Raw genomic sequence first — 25,413 nt, forward strand, 5'->3', positions numbered from 1 at the left:
GTGCTGTGAAAAAGTATCTACCCCCTTTCTGAGTTTGCACGTTTGTCACACTTTAATGTTTCAGATCAAACACATTTTAATGTTAGACCATGATGAGAAGAGTAAATACAAAATGCAGTTTTTAAAAGTTTTTTAAAAGCCCTCTAAACCTAACCTCAAAGGCTTTTTGAGCATGATTGGCCTTTTTAGGGTCATGTCAAAGCATCTCTTTGGGATTACAGTTTGGACTTTGATTAGGCCACTCCAAAACCTTCATTTTATTGTTTTGAGCCACTCAGAGGTGGACTGGCTGGTGTGCTTTGGATCAGCTTCAGGCACAAACTGATGGCAGGAAATTCTCCTTCAGGATTTTCGGGTAGAGAGCAGAATTCAGGGTTCCATCAAGCATTTTGTCCACATCCTGAAGCAGCCTTAGATCATCACATTACCACCACCATGTTTGACCATTGGTATGATGCTCTTTTTATGAAATAGTGTGTACAGGACTCAAATCTTCCATAAAGTTCAACTTTTGTCTCTTCAGAATATTTCCCCCAAAGTCTCAGCGATCACTGAGATTGTTTTTTTCTTTGGCAAATATGAGACAAACCTTTGTACTCTTTTTCACACAGGGCCAGGTAGGTTTGGATAGTTTTTTTCCCCTTAATAAATGAAATCATAATTTAAAAAAAAAAAATGCATTTTGCATTTATCTGGTATATTTCTGTCTAATATTAAAATTTGTTTGATGATCTGAAAACATGGAAGTGTGACAAGCATGCAAAAAAAGAAAAAAAGTGTTTCTGTTGGTTTTATTACAGTGATGTTCATCTGTATCATGATTACAAAAATCTGCTCAGTTTCACATTCTTCTTCTCCTCTCCAGAGATCATACAGAAGGTCAGGAACGGTCAGAAGCCGTACTTTCGGCCGACTACAGACACCAGATACCATTCAGAGGAGCTGACCATCCTGATGGAGGGCTGCTGGGCCGAGGACCCCGCAGAGAGGCCTGACTTCAGCCACATCAAGATCTACATGGCGAAACTCAACAAGTGAGACCCACCCTATGGCAGTTTGAGCACAACCATTCACAATTGCAGATTCGTGCTTTTGCGTAATTGAAACAGCTGGGCGTGATCTAGACGTCTGTCAAACTTTCTTTTTTGAGCCAAATGTAACATGGAGGAAGTTGGGACACATTCAAGATTTGTAACACCTGGAAAGATGATTTCTTACCTTTTCATGTTGCCTTTTTCAAGGCCATGACTGAGTGACCAAATTCAGCCTAGTTCACCTCAGATATTCACCCCAGAAAACTTATTTCAGTGAACAAAAGCAAAGTCTGTCTGCATGGCTTCATACTGAGAGAAAATATTGTTCTGTGATTGGGAAACCTGACTTTTCCCAGCATAATAAAAGTACAGCAGAAGCTGAAAGCCCTCTTCACAAATTCAACCTTTTCTACATGTCCATCCTGTTTTTCAAAGCCGATATAATTGGACAAATTGAATGCGACACAGGCCGTGTTTTCCCCGGCTATCAGCATCTTCCCTGCCAAGCCCAACAAGTGAGCTCCGTGCTGAGTCCCTGCCAGGACAGCTGATAGGTTTAAGCGATTCAAAAAGGCAAACAGGAAAAAGAGTCATGTTCTGGAAATCACTGAGACAATTTCAGATAAAAAGCTGTTTGTAATTCATGACACGTGGCTCTTGACAGGAAGTACCTTTCTGCTGGTGAGAGTGTGTGTTTGTATAAGAAAGTGGGAGAAAGGGAGTCCATGTTTCTGGTATTGTTTTCAATGTTCCAAAATATCATTAACATGCATATTTGGGATGGGATCTGAGTTTCATATTGAAGCAGGAGGGGTGTATTTTCTCCTGAGCTGGGCCGCTCTGTCAGATCATATGAAGCAAAGTGACGCTAAAGCACATCTGATGGCATCAAGTCGTCGCTTCCACTGCATTGAGGTTGTTTTAGCTGAGTGTGATACATCTGAGATGAAAATCAGCACATCTGACAAAAAAGCAACAACATAAGCTACAAATGCACCTCGTCTGGATTGTGTGGGTGTGATTTGATCAGATTTGTCTGAACGGGTAGGGGGATCATTCAGTGACTGAACGACCCACCAGCTGTTCATAATCACTCCCTAATTGCACTGCATTAATCATCAGCATCTTAGAACTAAACACCAAGATGAGGCATGGACAGAAACGAGGGCCAGGCAACCAGGGAGAGTCTGTGGGGCAGAGAACAGGGAAATAGTGAGGTAGGTATGGGGGTTGGAGTTTACGGGAGAATAAAAAGTAGAAAACTGTCCTTACTTGTATCCAGTGAGGTGGGAGCATTGGAGGGTTTACCCGTGATCCGGCTCGGCGTTGTTGTGGGCTGAACAGAAGAGAGTGGGCAGGCAGGCTGTAAACCACAGGGCAGGCAGAAAGAGGACGAGGTGGCTGGAGACTGAGTACCCGGGGTGGCGGCTGTGTCGAGTAGCTCCACTAGACACCAAGACCTAGGTACTGCTGTGAGCCGTGTTACCACAATAGAAGGTGAACAATCTGGCAAAGAGTCCCTGACACAGCCAGTCCTAAATACCCCGCCAGTAATCCAGTCCAAAGGTAACAGGTGTGGATGAGCAGCCCATAAAGGGAGGCTCCTTCGAGAGCATGCAGCCACCGAAAAACAGACAAAGCCAAAACAATCCCAGCTGGCCCACAACATGACAGTGAGGTGACACCACAGCAACACTCCAGCTTTTTCTGTGTGTGTGTAAAATGGTTAACAGCAACAGTAATCTACCAAGATATTTCGGCTAAATTGTGAATTTGAAAATGGTATAAAAAAATAAAGAGTTACTGACATTACTGTCAACTTCAGCCCAACAGCCTGCTGGGCTTGTTATACACTGGAAACTCTGTCAGGCGTGCCATAAACATGGCACCTTGGATACGAACAGCTCACGCACTCAATCTGCAAAAACCTGCAAAAAAAAAAAATGCAAATAAAGCAACACTGTGTGTAATTTTTCATACAGTATAAAAATATACTGTGTTAAAGGAGTAAAAAATCAGGATTCAGCAGATTAAGCACAGCTCCCGCGTGACTCCAGAGCTGCCACAGGGTTGTAATGTTCTCCCTGCCGGCTGCGCTCGATCCTCCTGTCCTGTAAGTTGTGGCATACAGATCAAAACACGGGTCATGGTTCATTACTCTGAGAGGCAGCTCAGAACTTTGTGCAGCTCGTGCTGTGCGGTATCTGGCGTCACGCTGTGCAGCAGAAAAGAAACTTTACAACCGAGTGCTGATTTTCACCTGTTGCTACCATTTGACAGATGTGTAGTTAACGGTAGACCTCACAGTTACTGTTTTACTTTCTTTAATTCACTTTGTGATATTGAGTGATGGTGGGAAGGTTTGCTGCTGCTCTGTAATCGATAGCCAAAGTAATCATTTTCACATTCTTACTTTCTCTTTAATAGAGCGCGTCAGTCAGAGCATGCAGTGGGTGTGCAGTTGAATTCTCATTAAGAAAGAGAAAAATCATTAAGCTCTCCTTCCCTTTGAGTTTTTTCTCAACATCAACAGCTGCTACTGGAAGTGGAAAACACAAAGCTGAACAATCAGAGTAGCCGGCAAGAAGAAGATGGTTAGGGTTGTAACATCTACTCTTACCAGCAGTTTGTAAAGAGATCAAATTAATATAGAGCAGAATTGAGTTCAGCTTATTGGCGTGGCCCTCCACAAAGTCCCAGTTTCTCATGTGGCTCCTTAGGAAGATTAATCGCCCACTGCTGTATGTATTTTCCACCAACGCCTCGGTGGCTTGGAGAGTCGGTTCTGCTTCGAGAACCAGCTCACATTTCAGGTTTAAAAACTAATTTGTAGCAGGGTAATTTCAGGTTTAAGAGCATTATAGTGGACAGAAACTCGAGAGCATTTTCTGTAAGCCATCCAAGAATAGTTTGGTGAAGAACAATGCATCCATCCAGCACGATGGAGCACCGTGCCATGAGGCAAAAGTGATAAGTGCTCCGGGGAACAAAACATCGAAGTTTTGGGTCCATGGCCAGGAAACTCCTCAGAGCTTAATCCCATTGAGAACTTGTGGTCAGTCATCAAGAGATGGGTGGACAAACAAAAACCCCACAAATTCTGACAAACTCCAAGCATTGATTATGCAAGAATTTGTTGCCAGTCAGGATTTGACCCAGAGGTTGGCTGACAGCATGCCAGGTGAAGTGCAGAGGTCTTGAAAAAGAAGGGCCAACACTGCAAACATTGACTCTTTGCATAAATGTATTTGTTAAAAGCCTTTGAAACTTTGAAAGTTTTGCACGTATACATCAGTATACCACAGAAACATCTGACTAAAAGATCTGAAAACACTGAAGCAGCAAACTTTGTGAAAACCAAAAGCTCGGGCCTCAGTCTGCTTTAAACACTCCTTTAAATTCCTGGCTTTGTGTGATGTCAGAGAGAGGGGATATCCATATATGGTCCTTACCAGTACTCTGTGAGCACAGAAGCCCCACCCTCATGCTGCTAATAAGGAGCATAAGATAAATAAGGATTGTTTGAACTGAGAATCATGCAAAGCCATGGTTTCTAGCTTTTTATGCCTTTTCGATTTTTAGACACCCCCCAAAAAACTCAGACCACAGCAGCGTTTTATTCAAAAGTATTCTAGTTCGGTCTATTTAAGAGAGGAGCTGTTATGCTTATTATTATTATGCATCATTCAAAATTCAGAATAATCCTTATTTATCTTATACTGGGCCATGGTGCAGCCATGTATAGAATGTATGGAAAAATATGGGTTTTGATTAGTTGCTAAAAGACATGACTTCAGTTGTATTACGGTCTTTAGAAGATGTCTATCAACCTCTTCTTTCCAAAAACCTTTCCTGTGTTGCACTATTTAATTTATTTATTCCAAAAGTTTGGAATAAATGTTCATTTCAAAACATTAAGCACAACTTCTAACAAAATAGCTTAAATATAATGTAGAAAAGCTCAATAAACTACATTACCATGTGGAAAAACAAAATAGCTCAATAAGCTAAAATTGCACAAAAGGAGGAAAATAAAATAAAGGAGATCAGTCACTAGAAAATTAATTAAAATGCACTGAAACACCATGTAAAACACAACAAAAATGGCTCTAGAGAGTAGATAGCACCGTAAATCCAATAAAGCAAAAATACGAACAGACTAGAAATGGCTTACTAAATGTCAGATGACATTAAGGAGGCTGAACCATAAGCTCACTAAAAACAGCTGTTTAAGATGTGATTCTGCAAAAAAATCTGTATGGCTGCTGATTTTTTTTGTTTTGTTTTTAACTCTCAGTTTGACCTCTCTTCTGTTAGCGGTGTTAGTCAGCACAGAATGAGCCCAGTGATGTATAGCTTCCTATTTGGAATGGCCTGAAGTAGAGGGGTCTGCATGATTGATAACCACAGAAGCACTCAGCGATGCTCGTGACAGCTGAAAGCTAAGTCCCTCCCTGATCACGTGTATGAAGTACCGTCTGCTGGTTATTTTCATTAGGTAAATGTATGTTGTTGACATGACGTGATGGATGAGCTGTTCTATTTGGTGTGCATGTATGAAGGGTGCGGTAACAAGAGGGGCGTTCAGCAGTAAATTGTTCAGTTTATCCCACTTTTCACCCTGTTCTTCATTGATTCCCGATCCCTCTCCATGCACATCGAGTCTCTTACCCTTTCCCCATCGCTTACGGAATTTTTGGTGACACCGCTCGCAAAAACAAACAAAACACTAATGTAGCCTAACATCAGCCCACATGTTTTCAGCCAAAATGTAACTTCCTGAAGATTGTTTGGCCACTTTGTAAACAAAAAAGCACTTAGCGATAACATGCTAGAGACAAGATCGTGTTGCCATTGACATCCGCTTTAGGAATAGAAGTGTTTGTTATTTTTAATCTCCATCTGCATTAAAAAGCACGGTGATACCAAAAGGACAAGATCCAAAAAGTAAGAACAGGAATCCAAGAGGACTGAGAAGCACAGACAAACAGACTCTGGGAGTACGGCGGTTCTGACGCTGCTGCCGAAGCTGATTGCACCCACTTATAGACAATGTGATTGCACCAGACACAGTATGAGCTTCAAGCTGCCTCATTTATGGTAATCACGTGCACCAAATGTGCCATTACAGCTCCTTATCTATTTTTACCAGTGCTTAAGGTGCACTGGAGTCACAGCAGTCTTCTTCTAAATGACAGGAATAAAACAGGAAGCAAAGCAACCAAAAGCTCAAAAGCCGCAACATAAAGTGAAGACTGACAGACTGAGTTTGTACAAACATTGGTTCCACTTTAAACCACTTGAGAACCTAGAAGTGGCATCTTCACCAAGCCACCTTTAGGCATGCCTTTCTCCATACATCAGGTGTAGACAATTATCAATAAAGCCTTAACAACACCCATAGACTCCTACACTGCTACTTCAGGGTAAATAGGAGTTACAGAGGGGGCATATTGTGAGCATGGTAACAATGGTACTGAATGGGTGAGTCACAGTCGATAGACACACTTAAGTAGTTACATTTCGAGGTGCACGTCAGTGATGGTGTAAGTAACGGTGTCAGAAGCGGCCCTCAGCTCTTTGTTGCTTGAAAAAGCCACGTCAAGCCACATACAGCAGTTAAGGAGGACTGGAAATTTGAGAATTTGTTTCACTTTCAAAATAAAAGTCCCTCTGCAGTATAAACGCTCAGCCTCTGAAATGATTCTGCTGTGATTTGGAGCCGTGAGAAGAATGGAAAAAAGGTGGAATTGAGAGGTGACTTAAAAGGCACACAAACTAGAACAAAACTAACAGATATATTCATTATGAAAACCTAAAAAAAAAACAAACACACAAAAACACACTGAAGCTGCACACATTTATTTGGGTAAATTACTGCTTTCTGCTCAATGGAATTTGTATCATTTAAGTTTATTAGGTAGCTTCAGTATCACAGTTTGGTGAAAAGTCATGAAATTTTGCAGGTTTCATACTTGCACGTCATCTAAATTTGGCTGCACTTATATGTGCCCGAGAGTTGTAGGAATTAAAATCAGTCAGCAGATTAAATTATTTAATTCCCAGGATCAGGATAGATTTGTCTTTTTCCTACCACTGTGGACATTCAGACATTTTAGTGTTCAGTTGACTTGCTGTGCACTGCCAAAAAAAATTGTATGATATACTAGCAGTTCATTAATTGCTAAAATGTTGAAATTACATTGGATCTGAAGTTTGATTTTTACATTTTAATGTTTTCAGCAGGTTTCTGCATCCACCTTAAGGGAAAAGTTTGTATACCAAACATCCCAGAGCTCTAAATTATTGAAATTTGGAATCAGAAATTGGTGTAGAAATCATTGGGGAGGATTTGCAAGCTCACATGCAGACAATCACAAAAGAGGAAACTCAGGAGAAGACACAGGTGGTGGATATGGATGTTTACCGTGGTCTCTGGAGACATTTTGGTGCTGTGTGAGTTTCAGCAGCAGGATCAAGCTGACAAATCTGTCCAAATCCATATATCTGGTGCAACTGTTTGATTAGACTGTCTGCTCTTGCCACAGTGTACATGTGCGCTCCCCAGAGATGCACACAGATGCAGCCTGCCTCTCTATCTCTCTGTCTCGGTAAGGCACAAGTCCCCGGTATCACTGGATGGTGAAAGGAAAGATAGATGACAGAAAGTGGGAATAAAGAAAGCTAAATGATGAAGTCAGAGGCAAGGTCAGTTGGAATCATCTGTTTAAAAGATTACTTTGTACAGTACGTCAGTGTAAGATGGTGTAATTACTAGTGAGGTTCTGAGGGAGAACCTGCAACCTGATGATTCGTGTGGTGCTACACAGAGCTCATTGAGGCTGCAGAGCAGAACAAGGACTACCAGCTACAGTGTAGTTGAAGTAATCTGTGGGATGTAAAATCTCACAGGAAGGATGGCGGATACCTTAATAACAAAGTGCTTTGTGACCAAAAATATGTTAACGAGCAGCCTTAAAGATGTCTTTAAATAGTGCATAATGGAGAAATTTTGAAAATTGCACCTGTAATATCATTAAAGTGAATTATTGTAATGATGTAGAAAAAAAATCTGAAATGGCAACAGCCCTGAATTACAGGTAAGATTAACCCTGTTGTGGTGCAAATGCAGACTGATTAACCAGAAGAGAAGCCTTTACTTTGGCTGGTTCACACTTCTCAGAAACAGAGTCCAAACTAAATCCGAAAACAAGAAGCACAAATTCAAAAAATGGGGCAGCCGAGAGGAAGACAGGATTATGTATACACATGGGGGGTGAGTAGGGAAGTGGAAACAGCTGGGGCAAACTAGACACAGGTGTAGACAGTCGAGACAATGAGCTGGGGGAGGAAGTAGAACTCAGCATAACGCACGTGAGATGGATGATTACTAAACTAAAACAGGAACTAACTCAGAGTCACAGAACAAAACCTGCCACTATACTAATAAAGGAAACACTGAGGACAAAAAGTTTAAAACCTCAAATGAATGAACAAAAACAGCATATAGAACATAAACTTGCAATGAAAAAAAGCACTCAAAAGGACACGGTGGAGGTTAAATAACAAAACACAAGGAACCAAATATAACCTTAACCAGCTTTCAAAGGAGACAAGGGCAACATTCAAACATGAGTGAAAAGTAAAGGAAGAACTATAAATCCCACGTAATAATCCCAGCCTCAAAATATAGCAATCAAGACTCAGTTATAAGGAAACCAAGACAAAAGAAATCTGAAATTAACTGGAAAACTAAAATACACAAAACTCACTACAAACCAAACAAACCCAGCAGTTCTCAGACTGCGGGGCATGGAGTCACTGCAGGTGGCGTGTAGAAGAAGCTCTAATGCTTTCCACCAACCTTAATTTAACTGAAATTCAGTGTCAGCTCTGTTTCTCTGTAATGCTAAAAGTAAATAAATTAATTAAAAAAGGTTAAAGAAAAAAAGTATTATGTGGTGCATGGACTTCTGAAGTCTGAGAACTGCTGGTCAGGCTAAGTGGCCTGTGATGGAGTCCAGGAATCACTGTGAAGACGAACGCAGGAAGTTAAGGTGCAGGTGATACAGAAAGAAAAGCAGCTACCAAAGTAAGACAGGAAGTGGAACGCAGGAAAAGGAAACAATCAAATCAGAACAGGAACCAGAACTCGATAATGTCACAAGAACCCAGGACCTTTGGGTTTCCGTGTCTGCTCGGGAGTTCCCAGAAAAGACCCACGCCACGGAATATAAATGAGTGCAGATGGAAGCAGTCTTCTTCTGTGCTAACATGAAATTTAATTTTGCTCACTGCTGGTGTAAACTGCCAAATATTTGATATATTCATCCAACAAATTAAAAAACTTTTTTTTTTACCAGACTGAATTGTCTCTTCGCCATCCAGACTCTTCTCAGTTTCCACCGTTACTGTTAGTTTTGGATGAATGGTGGGGAAAAATATGGATGTCTGTGATGTGCACTGCAGTAAACAGTGCTTGGCCTGTGTGATTGCATTCAGCACACTGATACTCATCAGTCTTTCATGTCTCCCTCTGATGCTTTGTAATTTAAACTTAAACGTGTGGGTGTGTGTAGGATCCTTGACCCAGAAGACATGTGGCAGGATGCCAGACATTGATGCTTTTAGCCGTCACGGTGATGTGGCTGACTCACCTTCTTGCTCCGTCGGAGTAAATGCGTGTACCAGCATGCGTGTGTGCGTAAGCATATGAATGTAAAAATCTCCAGAGAGGAAAAAAAAACCCCCAAAAAACCCCACATTATACAATACAGGAATTATATAATTATAAAATAAATGTGAAGTGCCATGATTGCAGCAGTAGCAGGGAAACGGAGATCTGTCGTCAAGCCTTTGGATGGTAGCAGCAGCTGCTCTGTATGTGTGCCGTATGCTGGAAATAACACAAAGTGATGGCTGCTGCAGTGCTTTGATTGTGTCTTGCCTGTTTAACAGTGGTGGTCATGTTGGAGGAGAGAGAGCTACTCAAATACTTCAAATAAGACCTCTGAATTCAAATTTTTTATCTCAGTTGTGCACATTTAATACCATTTAATCTGTGCAGAAATGATGTGAAACTGCTTAAAAGTAGTTTGATTCCTAATCTCCTTTAACCTTCAAGTAACCAAGTGGGAGTCATTTAAGTCCTTGACCAAGAGTGCCCCTCAGGCCTGGCTACAGGGTGAAGCTCTGGTGAAATTTCTGCATTCCTTGGTGTAGTCATTAAAAAAGTCTTTAACTGCACTTAGTCTGGCCCCTCACCTGGGGGGGCCTTTGCCTTGGAAGACCCTACCAGGAGGAGCTGCTTTGCCACGAAGCTCCTGGTGCACAGTTTTTATGCTGATGTTAAAAACAGAGGATGTTGGGAACTCTGTACCCAACCTCTGCACTCGGTGACCCGAAACGTAATATGGTGACTTATTGACAGGGTCACAGGCAGACAAAAGCACCTCAAATTACCGTTCTTTAAAGGGTGTTCACACAGGAAGTGACTAGCAGCGACATGGTGACCACAGACCATAGAATACCGGTGACATTAAGTGAGTTCTAGCAAAATAACCACTGGTCATGCAAAGTCAACTTTTACTGGAGCAATTAAAGCAGCTTCCAATGACTGTGATGGATATTCTTGATTTAAATATGAGAAGATGGCAAATACATCAGAGGGTTGCCTGAATTATCCACTAGTGACCAGCCAGAAAGCTACAAAACGATCCATAATGAAGGAATTGCTTTATAAGTGGACAGGGTTTAGGAGGTAGTCATTGAAAGATGCTAGCTGAGGTGGTTTGGGCATCTGAACAAGGATGCCTCATAGCTGAGGTGTTTTGGGCATGTCCAGCTGGGAGGAGATCAATGGGCAGACCCAGGACATGCTGGAGAGATTATCTTTATGCTGGCCTGGGAATGCCTCCATGTCCCACCAGAAGAGCCAGAAATGGTGCTGGGGCAAGGGACTGCTTACCTGGACCCAGAGAAGCAATGAAAAATAGAAGGGTGGTGCTATATAAATAAGGTTTCATAGTATGTGTGTTTGTTTGTGTGTTCAACAGGGAGGGCAGCACCAGTATTCTGAACAACCTGCTGTCCAGAATGGAGCAGTACGCCAACAACTTGGAGAACCTGGTGGAGGAGCGAACACAGGCCTACCTGGAGGAGAAACGGAAAGCCGAAAACCTCCTCTATCAAATTTTACCACAGTAAGAAAAAAAAATAACAATGTTCACATTTTTGTTCTTACAGCCAAAAGCATAAAACTCCCAGTGAACACAGCAAATTGGGGGCCTCAATGACACTTTGTCATTTGTGTTAAATCCTTGTATTAATTAAAGACTCTGAATTCCTCCCAGTGCTGCGTTTTATTAATGGATACACATTTCCCCGCGGTGCCATCTCACTGTAGATGAAAGGGAACAGAGAGAGCTGACAGGCGAGCCGCTCATTAAAGTGAGCCGGCAGATCAGATGAGATAGCGAGTTTAGGCATTTGGATAACACCACAGGAGCAAATCCCATCTTTCTCACCCACTTATCGGCTTTTTCTTGCCTTCCCTCCATCAAAGCCAGACAGTCAGAGAAGGGCCTGAGAGGAAGGACAGATTTCATTTCTCACCGCACATGTGAATTAAATATACTGGGGTTTTTTTGGTTTCTTTTTTTGCTTTTGGTATCATTCGATTAACAGGAAATTAATGTCAGCAGAATTAGCAAGGATAAACTGACATCTGGTTATAATTGAGTCTCCGGGGCATTGATGTAATTGTGATTCAAAGAAACAAATCTTTGAGGGTATTTTAACTCAAAAACTTGACATCATTAAAATATATACATCTTGTTTTTGTCTTTCTGACCCTTGCTTTCTCTCTCTCTGTCATTGTTTATGCAGCTCGGTAGCAGAACAGCTAAAAAGAGGGGAGACGGTGCAGGCAGAGGCATTTGACAGCGTCACAATTTACTTCAGCGACATCGTGGGCTTCACGTCCATGTCTGCAGAGAGCACGCCGCTACAGGTACACGGCGATCAATACCTCATTGCAAATCTCGTTTTTGTCTGCTTTTGACAGCATTTAAGTACCAACTTGTCCTTTTTCTGACGTCCAAGCTAATATTAAAGCTTTTAAGAAATCAGTGGTCGTGATCAGAGTTGCAGTAATTTCTCTACTCATGCATGGAAGTGCTCACCGGGTCTCCATCTACAGTGTGTCTCATAGTGTGCGTTCCCACACATGGGCCGCGACTGAAAATAGTGCAGTTGTTAGATGGTAGAGTATGTTGACTCAGAGTTGAGTCACGCTATGCCACCACATATCTCCCTCTCACTTAAATACCAAAGTGGTTTCTAGACTTCATCTGGAAGAGGGTCTCTGCTGCTAATGGACAATCTCACACTCTCCGGTGAACGGAAATCAACCTGAGAACAAAAAGGTGTTTCTTTTAAAATGTGTGGAAGAATAGGTTAGAATAGGTTAGGCTCTTTGACAAGGCCAGAAAAAAAAATCTTGTAGACCTTTTTTCACAGCAGACATCTTGACTTGTCACTGTAGAGAAAGCACAGATGTTTTAATTCTGGCTGCATCCCCTATACAGGATTTTGTACATGCTGGATTTACCCCAACTATGGTAGGCCCTAGTCACATCAGCATGGTGAGCCAGTGGCAACCACCAGTCGCTAGGGACAAATGAGTATTCCCCAAAGGGTTGGCAAGTGGTTGCAGAAGGTTGCTTGCAGTCGCTAGGTGACAATGGTCTCATGGAAAACATTCCTATGATTGCTTTGGTCACTAGCAGATTGCCATGGTCACCAGTAGTTTGCATGGAAGACCCAAACTTACCTGCAAACACTGAGCAACTACTTGCTAAGCAATAGTGAAACTGTAAGTGTGACACACTGTAAGTGACACTTACAGTTTCACTATTGGGCAACTGTAGCAACTGGCGGGGGAATACACATTTTTCTGTAGCATGGAGGTTGTCAAGGGGTTGCCAACAGGTTTCTAGGCCTGTGTGACTGAGGTCTTAAGTGAAAAGGTCTGTTGTTAAACATGTCAATGTAGTAATATTTGATCTCAAAGGCACAGAACCTGACCGGGCAACCGGAGCAATACCCTGGGGCCAAAAATGACAGTCAAAGGTGCCTTTCTGCTACATTATACTGGATTCTCACATTCACAGTGTGACACTTAAGTGGACACATGATGTGGCTACACAACACTGCTTGGGCTCAGATTGGAAGGCCGTTCCTTGCAATCATGCCTCTCCAGGTCTCACTGTCGTTGCCTGTGTGTGTGTTGAAGTCTCCCAGGGGCGCCCTCCAGCACCACACCCAGTGACTCCACGAAGACTGGGTACTCTGAACTGTTGTTCAGCACATAAGTGTAGACGTGTTTTTGTAAAGGACTAAAATACTGTTACCACTTACATGTTAAAAATGCGCACTCATACTGTAATGATTGTTGAGTGAGGAATTCTATAACTGAGGGTGGGTGTTTGGTACAGTTACTCATCAGTCTGTGAGGACCTGTGGTTAATGGGCTTTCTTGTTCGTTCCACGCCTAGAGACGTTACAGTTGTCTTTATGTTACTTTAGCAAGGCTAAATCTGTTTTGGACTTGTGGTAGCCTAGTTGATGAAGATGGAGTGACTGTGGTTATTTTCCACGATGCTGATCAAAAGCTTGAACGATGCTGTTGGTATTATGGATTATTGAAGTGACCATATTTAAAGAAAAGGGTGGAGTGCTAACTTGCCTGCCTTCTCGCTTGGTGCCTCCAATTAGTGGAGGTGAGGCCAAGCCGCTGCTTGTGTCAGGACACCTGTCAATCAAAGTGGCCTCACCCCTTACTTCAGTATCAAAATGGATGACTTATAAAACAGAGCAATCAGTGTAGAGTTGTTCTGAAAGTGGAAACTAACCACAAGGACCTACGTGTTTTTTGTACTAGGCTGGATACATGCTTTTTAGTGCTGTAAAATTTGACATTTTAACATGGGAGTCTATGGGGATTGACTCTTTTTGGAGCTACCCTCAAGTGGCCATTAGGTGAACTGCAGATTTCATTCACTTCATTTTTTAGCACTGAAGGTTGGTGCTAGATACCCACAGGAGGAGTTGTTGACCATTGCACCATAAATACTTATAACTGCTAACAAACAAGTTATTTCTTTAGCCTCCTGAGAACCGAGGAACTTTTTTGTGACCCGTACAGAGGACGTAAGGTCTCAGGAAGCTATAAAAGCCATATGTATCGGGTAGAAGAGAAAGAGGGTTAAAGAAGAAGTAGCTTAACATATTTCCTGTAAAAACGTACACAGGAGGTGAAGGCACTTTTGTTTCCAGCCGAGAATAAGTTCTGGAGCCAATCCTGTCAGGTTGCAAATACACACACCTCCAAAATCCTCCTGTCAATCAAACAGTTCACCTCGTCTTGACCTGTAATTATAGCAGCGCTCTGTGCACCCAAACAGCCATGTTCAAAATGCTGCAGATCATTCCTGGGGATCATCACTCACCCAAAGTGCTTTTTTTGGACATGTGATGGATGTCACCTGCATCCAGAGTCAGCCGGTGAGGATTTTTCACTAAAATCCAGGAGTCAGCTGTCATGCCTACCAGCAGATTTTCTCCATAATGAAGCTATATATAGTATGAATATATTGAATGTAGCAGAAAGATGTGTGGATTACAGATATATGTGTCAGGCCATGTATTGACAACACAGAAATCATGAATCTGGTGTTTAAGTACCAGTTTTGGATGTTTTGCTACACCGAAAATGTCGCATATAAACAAAACCTTCTTGTGAAATCTTATAATTAACTGAGCTTTCACCACCAGCACAGCAACACTGCGATGAGTGGGTCGCTGTTTTGTTTCAGATTTTTCCACGATATTTCATACATTGTGTTGCAAAATTATGGCAAAGGTAATTTGCTGTCCGGGCATTAGTGTGACGATTTCTGTAATAATTACTTATGTTTCTTTTCCATTGTATTTATCAATGGCTGCAGTGGACAGCTTTGATTGTTTCTACCACTCAGCTTTACTTCACTATAAGGAAGTTCTTTGCTCTTCACATGAGCAAGAGTAGCCCAGAGACTGGTTGTTTGTGTCATTGCCCCCTGGTGACAGTACACAGATGCAACATGTAGATCAGGGCTCTTCAACTCCAGGCCTCGAGAGCCCGTGTCCTGCAGGTTTTAGATGTGTCCCTGATCCAACACACCTGAATCAAAGGGCTGAATTACCTCCTCAGTATGCAGTCAAATTCTCCAGAGTCCTGCTAATGACTTCTATATTTGACTCAGGTGTGTTGAAGCAGAGACAGGACAGGGGTTCTCGAGGCCTGGAGTTGAAGAGCCCTAATGTAGATGATGATCTGTAAAGCTCAACTATGCTGTTCCCTTTAGAGATAGGATGACAAGCTTGGTCATTTGGGAGGAGCTCAGAGCGGTGCCACTACTCCTTCACAGAGAGGACACAGTTAAAGTGCTTTGAGCATCTGATGACGATGCCCTCTGGGCGCCTCCTAGGTGAGGTATTTTGGCAATGCCCTACTTGGGTAAACCCAGGACACAAGCAGCTGAGAGATTATGCTTTGGGAACACCTTGGTATCCCTCAGAATTGCTGGAGGAGATGGTCGGACAGAGGGAGACCTGGGCAGTTCGCCATTATCGCCCTCATGAATGGAGGCACACGCCAAAAATGACTCTCAGCTGCTGCCTTGCGCCATGCTCTGGTGTCGTTTTGGCTTGTCATGTCAGGTTATAGTGTACGAGCAGGTTAGTTCAGGAGCTCGGAGAGTCCCAGATGACAGAGAGGAAGACGTTCTGTAGAAAATTTCTGGGCGTCGGTTTAACTCACAGGTTGAGGAGGCGACCGTATGCCACAAGGCTACTCTACTCCTCTACTTCTGCCTTTTGTGGTGAACTCCGCTGTCGCTTGCTTCCCTGTTCTGGCTCACTTATCAACCAGTGCATATTTGACCGACACACAGCAGCATCCACGTGGTTTTTGGGAGGACTGCACACAAGCATGTTGCAGCCACCCCCACCCCCACCCGTGTAGGCAAATACCTACACAAACTGACAACTGCTGTGGCATAAATTCACCATTAGACTGCTGCTCCCACAGCCCGGAGCAGATAAGTGGAAGAAAGTTAATGGATGGATATTTTTTGAAGAGAGGACTTTTAATTTGCAGAAACTTCATAACACAAGGATTTTAATGAAGCGTAACAGAGCTCACCAGATTGTTTAAAGTTTAAAACCTATCTGCATATTATCACATTTTTATGGAAGCTCATTTCTGCCATTAAAAAAAATGCCATCCATAACTTGAAATTTGGAGCTATGTATCTCAAAATTTTGAGTTATCTCTGCCAATCAGGAAAGTAGAGCATTTCCTTGTTACCTGGAAGCTGGAGGCTCAAGGCACCAGCTGTCAGTTCAACATGAAAACATTGATTTCATACCTTTTATGCAGCTCTTATTCGCTAGAAGGCATTCAAAGGTCAAAAACCTGATGCAGATGCTTCCAGGTCACTTCACTCAGTTAAAAACCATCCTAAACAAACCTTCAGGAATTATATGGAAGTCAATCACAGATCACTCAGGACCAAATGTCCCGACTTGAAATGGGTTTCATTTGTAGGTTCAGAGAACAGCTGTAAAAAAAGAAAAGGGGGGGGAAAGAACATTTAATATGAAGCCCAAATAATAATAATAATGGCCTCTGAATAAACAGCCAGCCGCTGACGTTGCTGCTACGTTTTGACGATTACGAGCCAATTCAATTTCCTAAATTTAAGACAGATTGCGCGTTTGTAATATTCCATCTGTGGATTTGATTTATCAATGGGAAATCATCCAGAGACAGAAATAATGCAGAGAGACTGTGAGGTTTTTACAGACACGCTCGTCTGCCAATCTGTCAGCCTTTCAACAGAAGAAAACACAGCGTCCAGTGCCGGATTTACAGCCTGCATTTCTACATTTTTCATTAACCCATAATGCTTTTGGTGGAGAAACAGGATATGAGCTAAAAACTTCTAGCTCTTATCTCCTTCTTGCTGCACCGAAATGATATAATTATAAAAACTTCTCTCTCCACAGGTTGTCACGCTGCTCAATGATCTATACACGTGTTTTGATGCAATCATCGACAACTTTGATGTATACAAGGTACGTTGGGATAAAGGGGACCTATGAGGAGTCTACTAGAGTACCTTTGCATGACTCACAGTAGCATCCCCTCAGTTCATACTCTGTCTGAAAAAAGCAGTTTTATCTCCCTTTCCACTCCCTTTAAGCCAGCTTTCTTCTGATTGGTTAAAATCAAAGCATGTGACGTTAAAAAACATACATTTCCATTGCCATTTCCACATCAATGGGCCAAAAATAAAAATATCACAGCCGCTCATAGAAATAAACATCTGTTTCATTTACTTGAAGGCTAAAGGTCTTTGTATTGTTAAAAGGTTAAGACTAACACTCTGATGATACGCTCTTCTTCCAATCGGGTCCCTCAGGTGGAGACCATCGGCGACGCCTACATGGTGGTGTCCGGGCTGCCGGTGCGGAACGGCAAGCTCCACGCCAGAGAGATCGCCGGGATGTCGCTGGCTCTGTTAGAGCAGGTCAAAACATTCAAGATCCGACACAGACCCAACGACCAGCTGAGACTCAGGATAGGTATACACACAGGTGAGTCGGAACTCACAAGAATACAGGCACCTTCACGCCGGAAGCTTTAAGGTTTCCATTTGTAGTTCTTTTGTTTGAGCAGGATTTAGTCACATGCGGGTAAACAGTGAACATGTGAAGGCAAATGAGGGATTGCATCTGTTGAAATGCAATTTTGAAACCCGTCAGCAATCATCTTAACGGTTTAGCCTTAATTAGCTTTATTTTTCTAAACAATGACTGACAGATGGAACAGGAAGTCTTGGCCTGGAGATTAGGGCTGGGAGATCTTCATAGTCAATATAGAGTCAGTCCCCAGTATCATCAGCAGGAGGGAGGTCACGTGCCAACACTACTGTTTCTTTCATGTTTCGCCTGCCTTCCCAGGGAAAGTCCCGTAATTTACCTGACCTGACAGTATTATGAGCAATTATAATACATGCATCTATAAGTTTTATGTGTTTGTCTAATGTTACCAAATTTGCCAGATTGTTTATGAAATGCAGTCTGCATACACGGCTCATACACTGCATGTAATTTCAACCCATCTGCCAACTCACCTGGCAGCCCTCAGCCTGATTCAAGGTGTAACAGGCTGCTGTTTCGCCACTTCGTCTCACCTTACGTAGACGATGCACGGACACACCAGAATAAATAATGGACAGTTCACCCGCAAGTGCAATTTGTCGAATGTGTGAAACAGGGAGTCTCAGGAACTGCGCTTGTAAAAACACAAACAGTACCTCTTTCCAACTGCATTAAATTAGACAAAGAGTTGCAACCAGATATTTCAGCAAAACGAGCAAAATTCTCTGAGCAGGACAAACAGCACAATCATCACTGGTATCCTGTTGGTTACACTTACCAAATGTACTTCTGAGGGGGAATAAAGGCTTTTTTGTTTAGTGGAAATTTTATTAGGGAAAAAAAAAAAATTCAGTATTTTGACTGTCACCAAAGTCATTTCACGCGTCGACAGTTAGTCTGGGACACACACACACACACACACACACACACACCTGGTGAAACAAAGTTAGGAAAATGAGGTAAACACAGTTTCATAAAGCTCTCATTTAAAACCAACAGACAGAAACATCCGCATTTCCGTCTTCTCTCATTTTTATATTATGGATTCATGAAGCTTCACTGCACATACTGAAGCTTAATTTACATTTCATTTAAACCATGGCGTAGCCTATGCAAGTGGCCGCCACCATTGCCAGCATTTGTACTTGTGCTGGTATGTCTGCACTCACTGCGTTGCAGTCGAGTCGATCCATTCACTTCCAGTTGCTTCAACTGGTGGCAGAAGAAAGGTGTAGGAGGTAAAAGTAGTACTGAACGAGCCAATCACAGTCAGTAGATGGCAGATGCAATGTGCAGGCGTAGGGCTTCAAAAGAGTTTGTGGTTAGACGTCTCTGTGTTGCAGTTGTCACCTACATGAGGAGACGCTGACATGAAACTACAGTGTGGCAGATACTAAGCTAATAATAATGATAATATCAATTAAATGCACTGATGGGAAGACAAGCAAATAATTACTGATCACTCTGAAGGTCATGAAAGGTCATCAGAGTGATCACTGACAGCCCCAAAATGTTGCCCTTTGTCTTGGGAGGCAAAGTCGGTGAATAATACCTGATCAGATCACACATGGGGGAACTGAATAAAAATAAGTAAGTACAGCTGCACTGATCGCTTCCATGCTCGCCATTGATGTGGCTACTTTTCCCACCGCGGCAGAGGAAGATCACCGTTTCATTATTAAATGCTCTTTGAGGCTATCAGACATTAATTGGCCCCAGATGGGAAGCTCCCCGATAATGAGCACGACCCCGACCTTTATGAACAAATCAAAGATTCAAAGAGCTTAATCAGACTACCTGAAAACTGCAATTATGGCAGCTTGTTCAGACGTTATTGGGAACTAACCATGGCACATTTCTCTGTCTCCACATGCTCACTCCTCTAAAGCTAGATGAGCAGGGTGCTTGTAGAAAAACTGAAGTATTCTACTTGCTTTTCATCCAATAAAATTAGTCAGCCTCATGCGTCTTTTTAAACTCTCTGGGTTATGATTTCTGAACACCCAGGCTTGAATGCTTTTTAATACCCATTGAGTGATTCTTCATATGTATCCCTGCAAAAAAAAGGTTTTGGACTAAAAAAAATCAGATGCGATCCAGAGCCTTAGATTATCTGACAGTATCCAGAACCTTTGGATGCCTAGACCGACTGATTTTAAAGGGGTTTGGTTTTTCATCTCCTCATTTTCTGTCATATATACACTGTCACAGTGGTGGATGTTAAACATGTCACGTCAGTGTATGTACAAATAATCCCTATGAGCCAGACTGCTCTGAAACAGAGCATTTTTTTCTACTCTTAGCACCATGTGATGTCATAGAAAGAAGATTTTTTTTCCTAATATGGTCATCTCAGGAACTCTCTGGTCGGTAGCTGCTTACAAAGTAAGTTGCCTTAAAGGGAGAGGAGCTAAACTGGCTTATTTCAGACAGAAGATGAACTGCTGCTGCAATCAAAAGAAGTCCAGTACAGTCCAAGAATAAAAATAATGAGCTAGAAATGAGCATAACAGCCCCCCCCTTGTTCTTGTTAATCTGACGTAATTTATAAGAGGGCTCTTACACAGTATTTGGACTGTGCCAGCTCATAGCAGCGCTGTTTATGTTCTTGTTCAGGTACTTGACGTGCAGCTGAAAGAAACAGCTTGTGTAGGCTGGCGCTCAGCGTCACTGCTGTGATTTAGAGCATCCTGTGTTTCCTTTCACTCACACCTCTGTCTTCACATTTAACATGTCCACTGAGGTGTGGTAATGACAGAGCTTCCCAGCTCCTCAAGTATGATGATTGTTTTTCCCACATAAAATCTGACCATATTTAGTATTTGTTTTTACAGGTCCAGTGTGCGCCGGCGTGGTGGGCCTGAAAATGCCCAGATACTGTTTGTTTGGAGATACTGTCAACACAGCATCCCGAATGGAGTCGAACGGAGAGGGTGAGTGTCACTGGGTTTTTCCTCTCTGGTGTCTGTTGGGTGTAAAGCCAGTGTCACAACATAAATCTGAATTTTCAGCAGAGGGAGGAACACGCGTAGCGGTGAAGTTAAAAAGGACTTCCAGCTTATTCTTCTTATCTTTGAGGCTGCCATCGTTTTGCAGCTGCTTTGTATTCAATTAAATTTTCATTATTTTTAAATGCTTTGTGTAGTGCTGCCGATAATGTTTATAATAAACAAAACCCAAACACAGACAGAGCCAAAATGAAATAACAGAGGGAGAAAACACAAACCGGGAAACATGAAAGCGCAGGAGACGAAAGCTGGAAACGGGAGGCTAACGGGAAGGAAAGCAGATGATCTGATAAAGAGAGGAGAAGAGACAGGACTATTGGCTTTTCCCATTTCTCTAATCTGTGTCTCCTCTGTCCTTCTGCCTTTGACTTGAAAATTAATCTCAGTATGCCAGGATGAAGGATGTCTCCAATGCATCTGTAGAATAGAGGAGAGCAGATGTATGAAAGAGGCGTGGCACACAGCTGGAACCTACAAACTATGGCGATAACTAACTCATGCTAGATGATCAAACTTTCAGGGCTTCACTGTTTGTTGGTGTGTGATTAAAACATCGAGCCATGCTGTATATTTAATTAAAAGCAGCCCCTGAATTATATAAACTGCCACGAACAGTGTTACACCTGTGATCATAAAATTCAGCTGTACTGTAAACAGTTAGTACCACACGTTATATTCACTCAACATCCCTCTCAAAAACAGGACGTAAAAGAAAATTAATATTCAATTTATAATGGGAAATAAGCAAAAGCCCGATAGCTGAGACTATTACTAAACATGACTACAGAGACGGGGGGACAAAAAAAAGACATGAAAACATGACTAGAAATAACTGAAAACCACAGGAACCTAAACTAAACTACTAATTATGTCAAAAAGAACAGAAGAAACTAGAGACACAAAAATCATATAGGATGAAACTGACTCACTAAAAAAAATGGTCTTGTTAGCTTTTTGGGAATCACACCAGTGTTAGCAAAGCACATAAAGCTCGTGAAGCAAATTTAAAGGTGAAATATTGGAAGGATCCAGATCAACCGACATCACTCAGGGATAAAAATAACTGAGCTGCAGGAAAACATTTCTTTGCACTAGGTCTGAAAATTATTTTAGTCTGTCAAGGCTTTTCATGAATCATTGTGCTCCGGTCCCTTTTGTCTTTGATACTTACTGTTGAGTTTTCCTTCAGTTTGTCAGCCATCTGTACGTATATTAAAATCACAAACTTTGGTTTAATTGGTGTAAACTGTAACATTTTAATGGCTGTTTTAATGTAAATTAAAAATTAGAACTTTTATAAGTGTATGATGTTATCTTCATACTTAATGAATTTTTATATGGGTGGGTTGAAATTTGGTGCCATTCACTTTATTTTTTCCAGCATTTCCTTACATCTAGATTCAGTTTTTACAATCCGTTACCTTTCAGTTGTCCCACATGGATCTATCCTGGGCCCATTGGTGTTTACACTGTAAGCAATGCAAAAGCAGTCAGTGCCTCCCACCTCACCCACTTAGAATAAGTTAGTTTTTAGAGTATATCTAATGAAGTCATGCAAAACTTTACCTTCATACTATGAATATTTTCTCAGATACAGGATTCAATCCAAACTTCAAAAAGTGCATTTTGGGTAAACTTTAAAGGGTCATATCACCATGTCAGATAGGTGGCTGGTCAAAATAAGAAAATGAAAGGTCTACTTTTTTGCTTGTTTCCATGCTTCTTGGTCAAAATAACTATGTAATATGGTCATATTTTAACAGATAAATGCGGCTAATGGCTGAGAAATGTAGAGACAATATTGGTGTTAACAGTTTAGACATATCACATTTGACAAACAACTTTGGCTCCTAAAGAAGTACCAGTAAATAATCCTTGACTCTTTACTACTGTATACAGTACCTGTTCATTTCTGCCTCTGCCTCATTTGTTAATGAGGTTTGATGGAAGCACTCCTGAGGAAAAAATCTGATTTCCTAGCTAATTATAAGCCGCTGTGACCTGCTGAGTCTGATGCTTTTCACGCTGACATTTCTGTTCTTAACTGGCAGCGACAGCAGCACGGTGTTATGAATCTGCGGCTGGATATTTTGCGAGTGAATCTTCAGATGTATCGATTAACTACTGGGTCGCTTCCTGTTTTGTGCTTCCTCTGCTAAATAATTGATGGCACTTACAGCTAAGGGCCCTTAGCCAGCGATTAACAGTGCAGCACAAAGCTTCACGGGCAGGAATCACATCCCTGCACTGTGTGCACTATTTGGACGAAACAATGCGGATTTTCATCACCATTAGCATTTTGATGCATTGGCTCGACTCCACAGTTTTCCTGTGTGCTGTTATCTTGAGGTTGGAGATGAAAGCAGGTATGTGACCTGTTATTTGTCATTCACCCTGTGTTTGATGTGTCTTCCAGCCTTAAAGATCCACGTGTCCTCGGCCACCAAAGAAGTGCTGGATGAATTTGGTTACTTTGATCTCCAGTTACGAGGAGATGTAGAAATGAAGGTAAGAAACCAGCGTCTGAAGGAAATCAAATTAAATAAACCATTTTTCTTCAAAGTTAGTTCACGTGTATTGGAAACATGAATGAAATAAATAAAGAGCAATGTAGGCTGCGTCACTGATAAACCTACGTAATGAATGATGTTCATTATAGATCAGCCTGAGGCTTGTTGGTTTAATTAACTGATTAATACGTCAGCCTGTAAAATCAGGGCTGTAACTATGAGTGACGATACTGTGATTGATTTTAACAATCCGGGGAGGAAAGATCAATATCTTTAAATGTGACAAGCTTTTAGGTAAATTAGTAAAACACAGCACATTTTTTTGGTGTATTTATCCCTCGAGCAAACAAACAATTTTCTTAGCAACTAGAATACTTTTTTAAACAGCTGCATTTGTGTTTGCCATGTTCATATTGTTTCTTTGATCTATGACAGATATTTTCTAGCCTCACACAACAGCAACTCAATGCATTTAGGCACGCAGACATAAAAATGAGCTGCTGAAGTTCAAACTGAGTACCAGAATGGTGAAGAAAGGTGATTTAAGTGAACACGGCATGGTTGTTGGTGCCAAATCGACTTTATTAGTTTATTTATTAGTTTATTCCAGAAACTACTGATCTGCTGGGATTTTCCTACACAACCCTCTCTAGGGTTTACAGGGAATGGTCCAAAAAAGAGGAAATATCCAGTGGGCAGCAGTTCTCTGGGAGAAAATGCCCTGTTGATGTCAAAGGTCAGAGGAGAATGGGTGTTTCCAGCACCTTAATGAATCTATGCCATGAAGAATTAAAGCAGTTCTGAAGGCCAAATGGGTTCAACCTGATACTAGCAAAGAGTACCTAATAAAGTGACTCTGTAGTGCAACTAACTTGGTTACTTGAAGGAAAAGCAGCAATAAAAATTGTTTAAGAGATAAATACTTCAGCAGTAAAATAAAATAGATTTTGACCTTTTGGAGAAACAAGCTTTAGAGATGTCATTTTACATGTATATATAATTAGAGTATATAATATAATGTGTCTTCTGTGAGTAAAGGTGTAGAGAATCACCTTTAAACAAAGGTCAGCAGAGGATAACAACCTCTCCACTCTTCATCTCCATTGATGAACCTATTGATTTCTGTTATTCCAGGGCAAAGGCAAAATGAGAACGTACTGGCTTCTTGGGGAGAAGACTGATGTGTATGTTATCTGAGAGGCCTGCTGATAATGTGAGAGCAGCAGCAGCGGTGGAGACGCCAGCAGAAGCTCCAGTGGCCGAGCCATTTCTTTTATTTGTTCTAGAATAAGTCCTTAATGGTGATTTCCCTGCAGAGGAAAGGTGAACGACACCATACAACAAAAACAAAGAGGGAATTCCAGGTATATTTATTACCTGCATACTGAAACTGCAAAAAAAAGAGAGCGCGAGAGAATAAAACTGTAAAAGTTGTTTTTGTATGAAGAATTTCTGTCCTGAGAGTGGGTACTTTTCACTGATAAATTCTTATTTTTTGTGCTTTCTATATTAAGATTTGTATAATGTGTTTGAAAGTCAATGATGTATTCCTATTTCCATTGAAGTGTGGAGGCACGGTGCTGCAATCGATGCCACTGCAGGAGGTTCAGCCGTGTTACACAGTACAAGATAATATGTATATATGTATATCCAAGATACTGTAAAATATTTTGTTCAATAAACTCAGTAAAACATTTTTCATTCATGGACCAGGCACTATTTTTACATTATTGGATTTTCTTTTGTGGTGTAGTTATTGATATTTGCTTCTACAAAGGGTGTAATGTGAGAAAAGAGCACTTTACTTCCAACATTTCCCCATGTCCTCCGGAAAAACACTTTTTCAATCCAGGAAAGTGTCCTTGTGCTGTCCCCCAAAATAGTGAATGTCCCTCTAAAATTGCATTTTTTAAACCTACAGAAATTTTGTACAGCAGCCACAAGAGGGGCACTCTAACCTTTGCTGTTACCTTTTAAGATTAATAGGTTAAACTTTTGTTACCAGTTTTTCATTTGGAAACAAAATTGATGGAAACAAATACTCATTTTTTTTTTTACACGTCATACACTCATATTCCAACACATGCACCC

General features: G+C 41.5%; 1 protein-coding gene across 1 annotated transcript in view; it reads left to right on the forward strand.

Annotated features, from left to right (window-relative positions):
* The window catches only part of npr2 (natriuretic peptide receptor 2), a 90,679-nt gene extending 65,661 nt beyond the window's left edge, over nucleotides 1-25,018 (forward strand). Inside the window, exons 15-22 of the mRNA XM_030743243.1 lie at nucleotides 866-1,034; nucleotides 11,090-11,236; nucleotides 11,922-12,045; nucleotides 17,148-17,216; nucleotides 17,564-17,738; nucleotides 20,639-20,737; nucleotides 23,229-23,320; nucleotides 24,457-25,018. Of these exons, the coding sequence (XP_030599103.1) occupies nucleotides 866-1,034; nucleotides 11,090-11,236; nucleotides 11,922-12,045; nucleotides 17,148-17,216; nucleotides 17,564-17,738; nucleotides 20,639-20,737; nucleotides 23,229-23,320; nucleotides 24,457-24,519 (938 nt within the window). The 3' untranslated portion in view covers nucleotides 24,520-25,018. The remainder of the gene's footprint in view (nucleotides 1-865; nucleotides 1,035-11,089; nucleotides 11,237-11,921; nucleotides 12,046-17,147; nucleotides 17,217-17,563; nucleotides 17,739-20,638; nucleotides 20,738-23,228; nucleotides 23,321-24,456) is intronic.
* The last annotated feature ends 395 nt before the right edge of the window (nucleotides 25,019-25,413 follow it).

Source organism: Archocentrus centrarchus, chromosome 12 (assembly GCF_007364275.1).
Source record: "Archocentrus centrarchus isolate MPI-CPG fArcCen1 chromosome 12, fArcCen1, whole genome shotgun sequence".
NCBI classification, from domain to species: domain Eukaryota; kingdom Metazoa; phylum Chordata; class Actinopteri; order Cichliformes; family Cichlidae; genus Archocentrus; species Archocentrus centrarchus.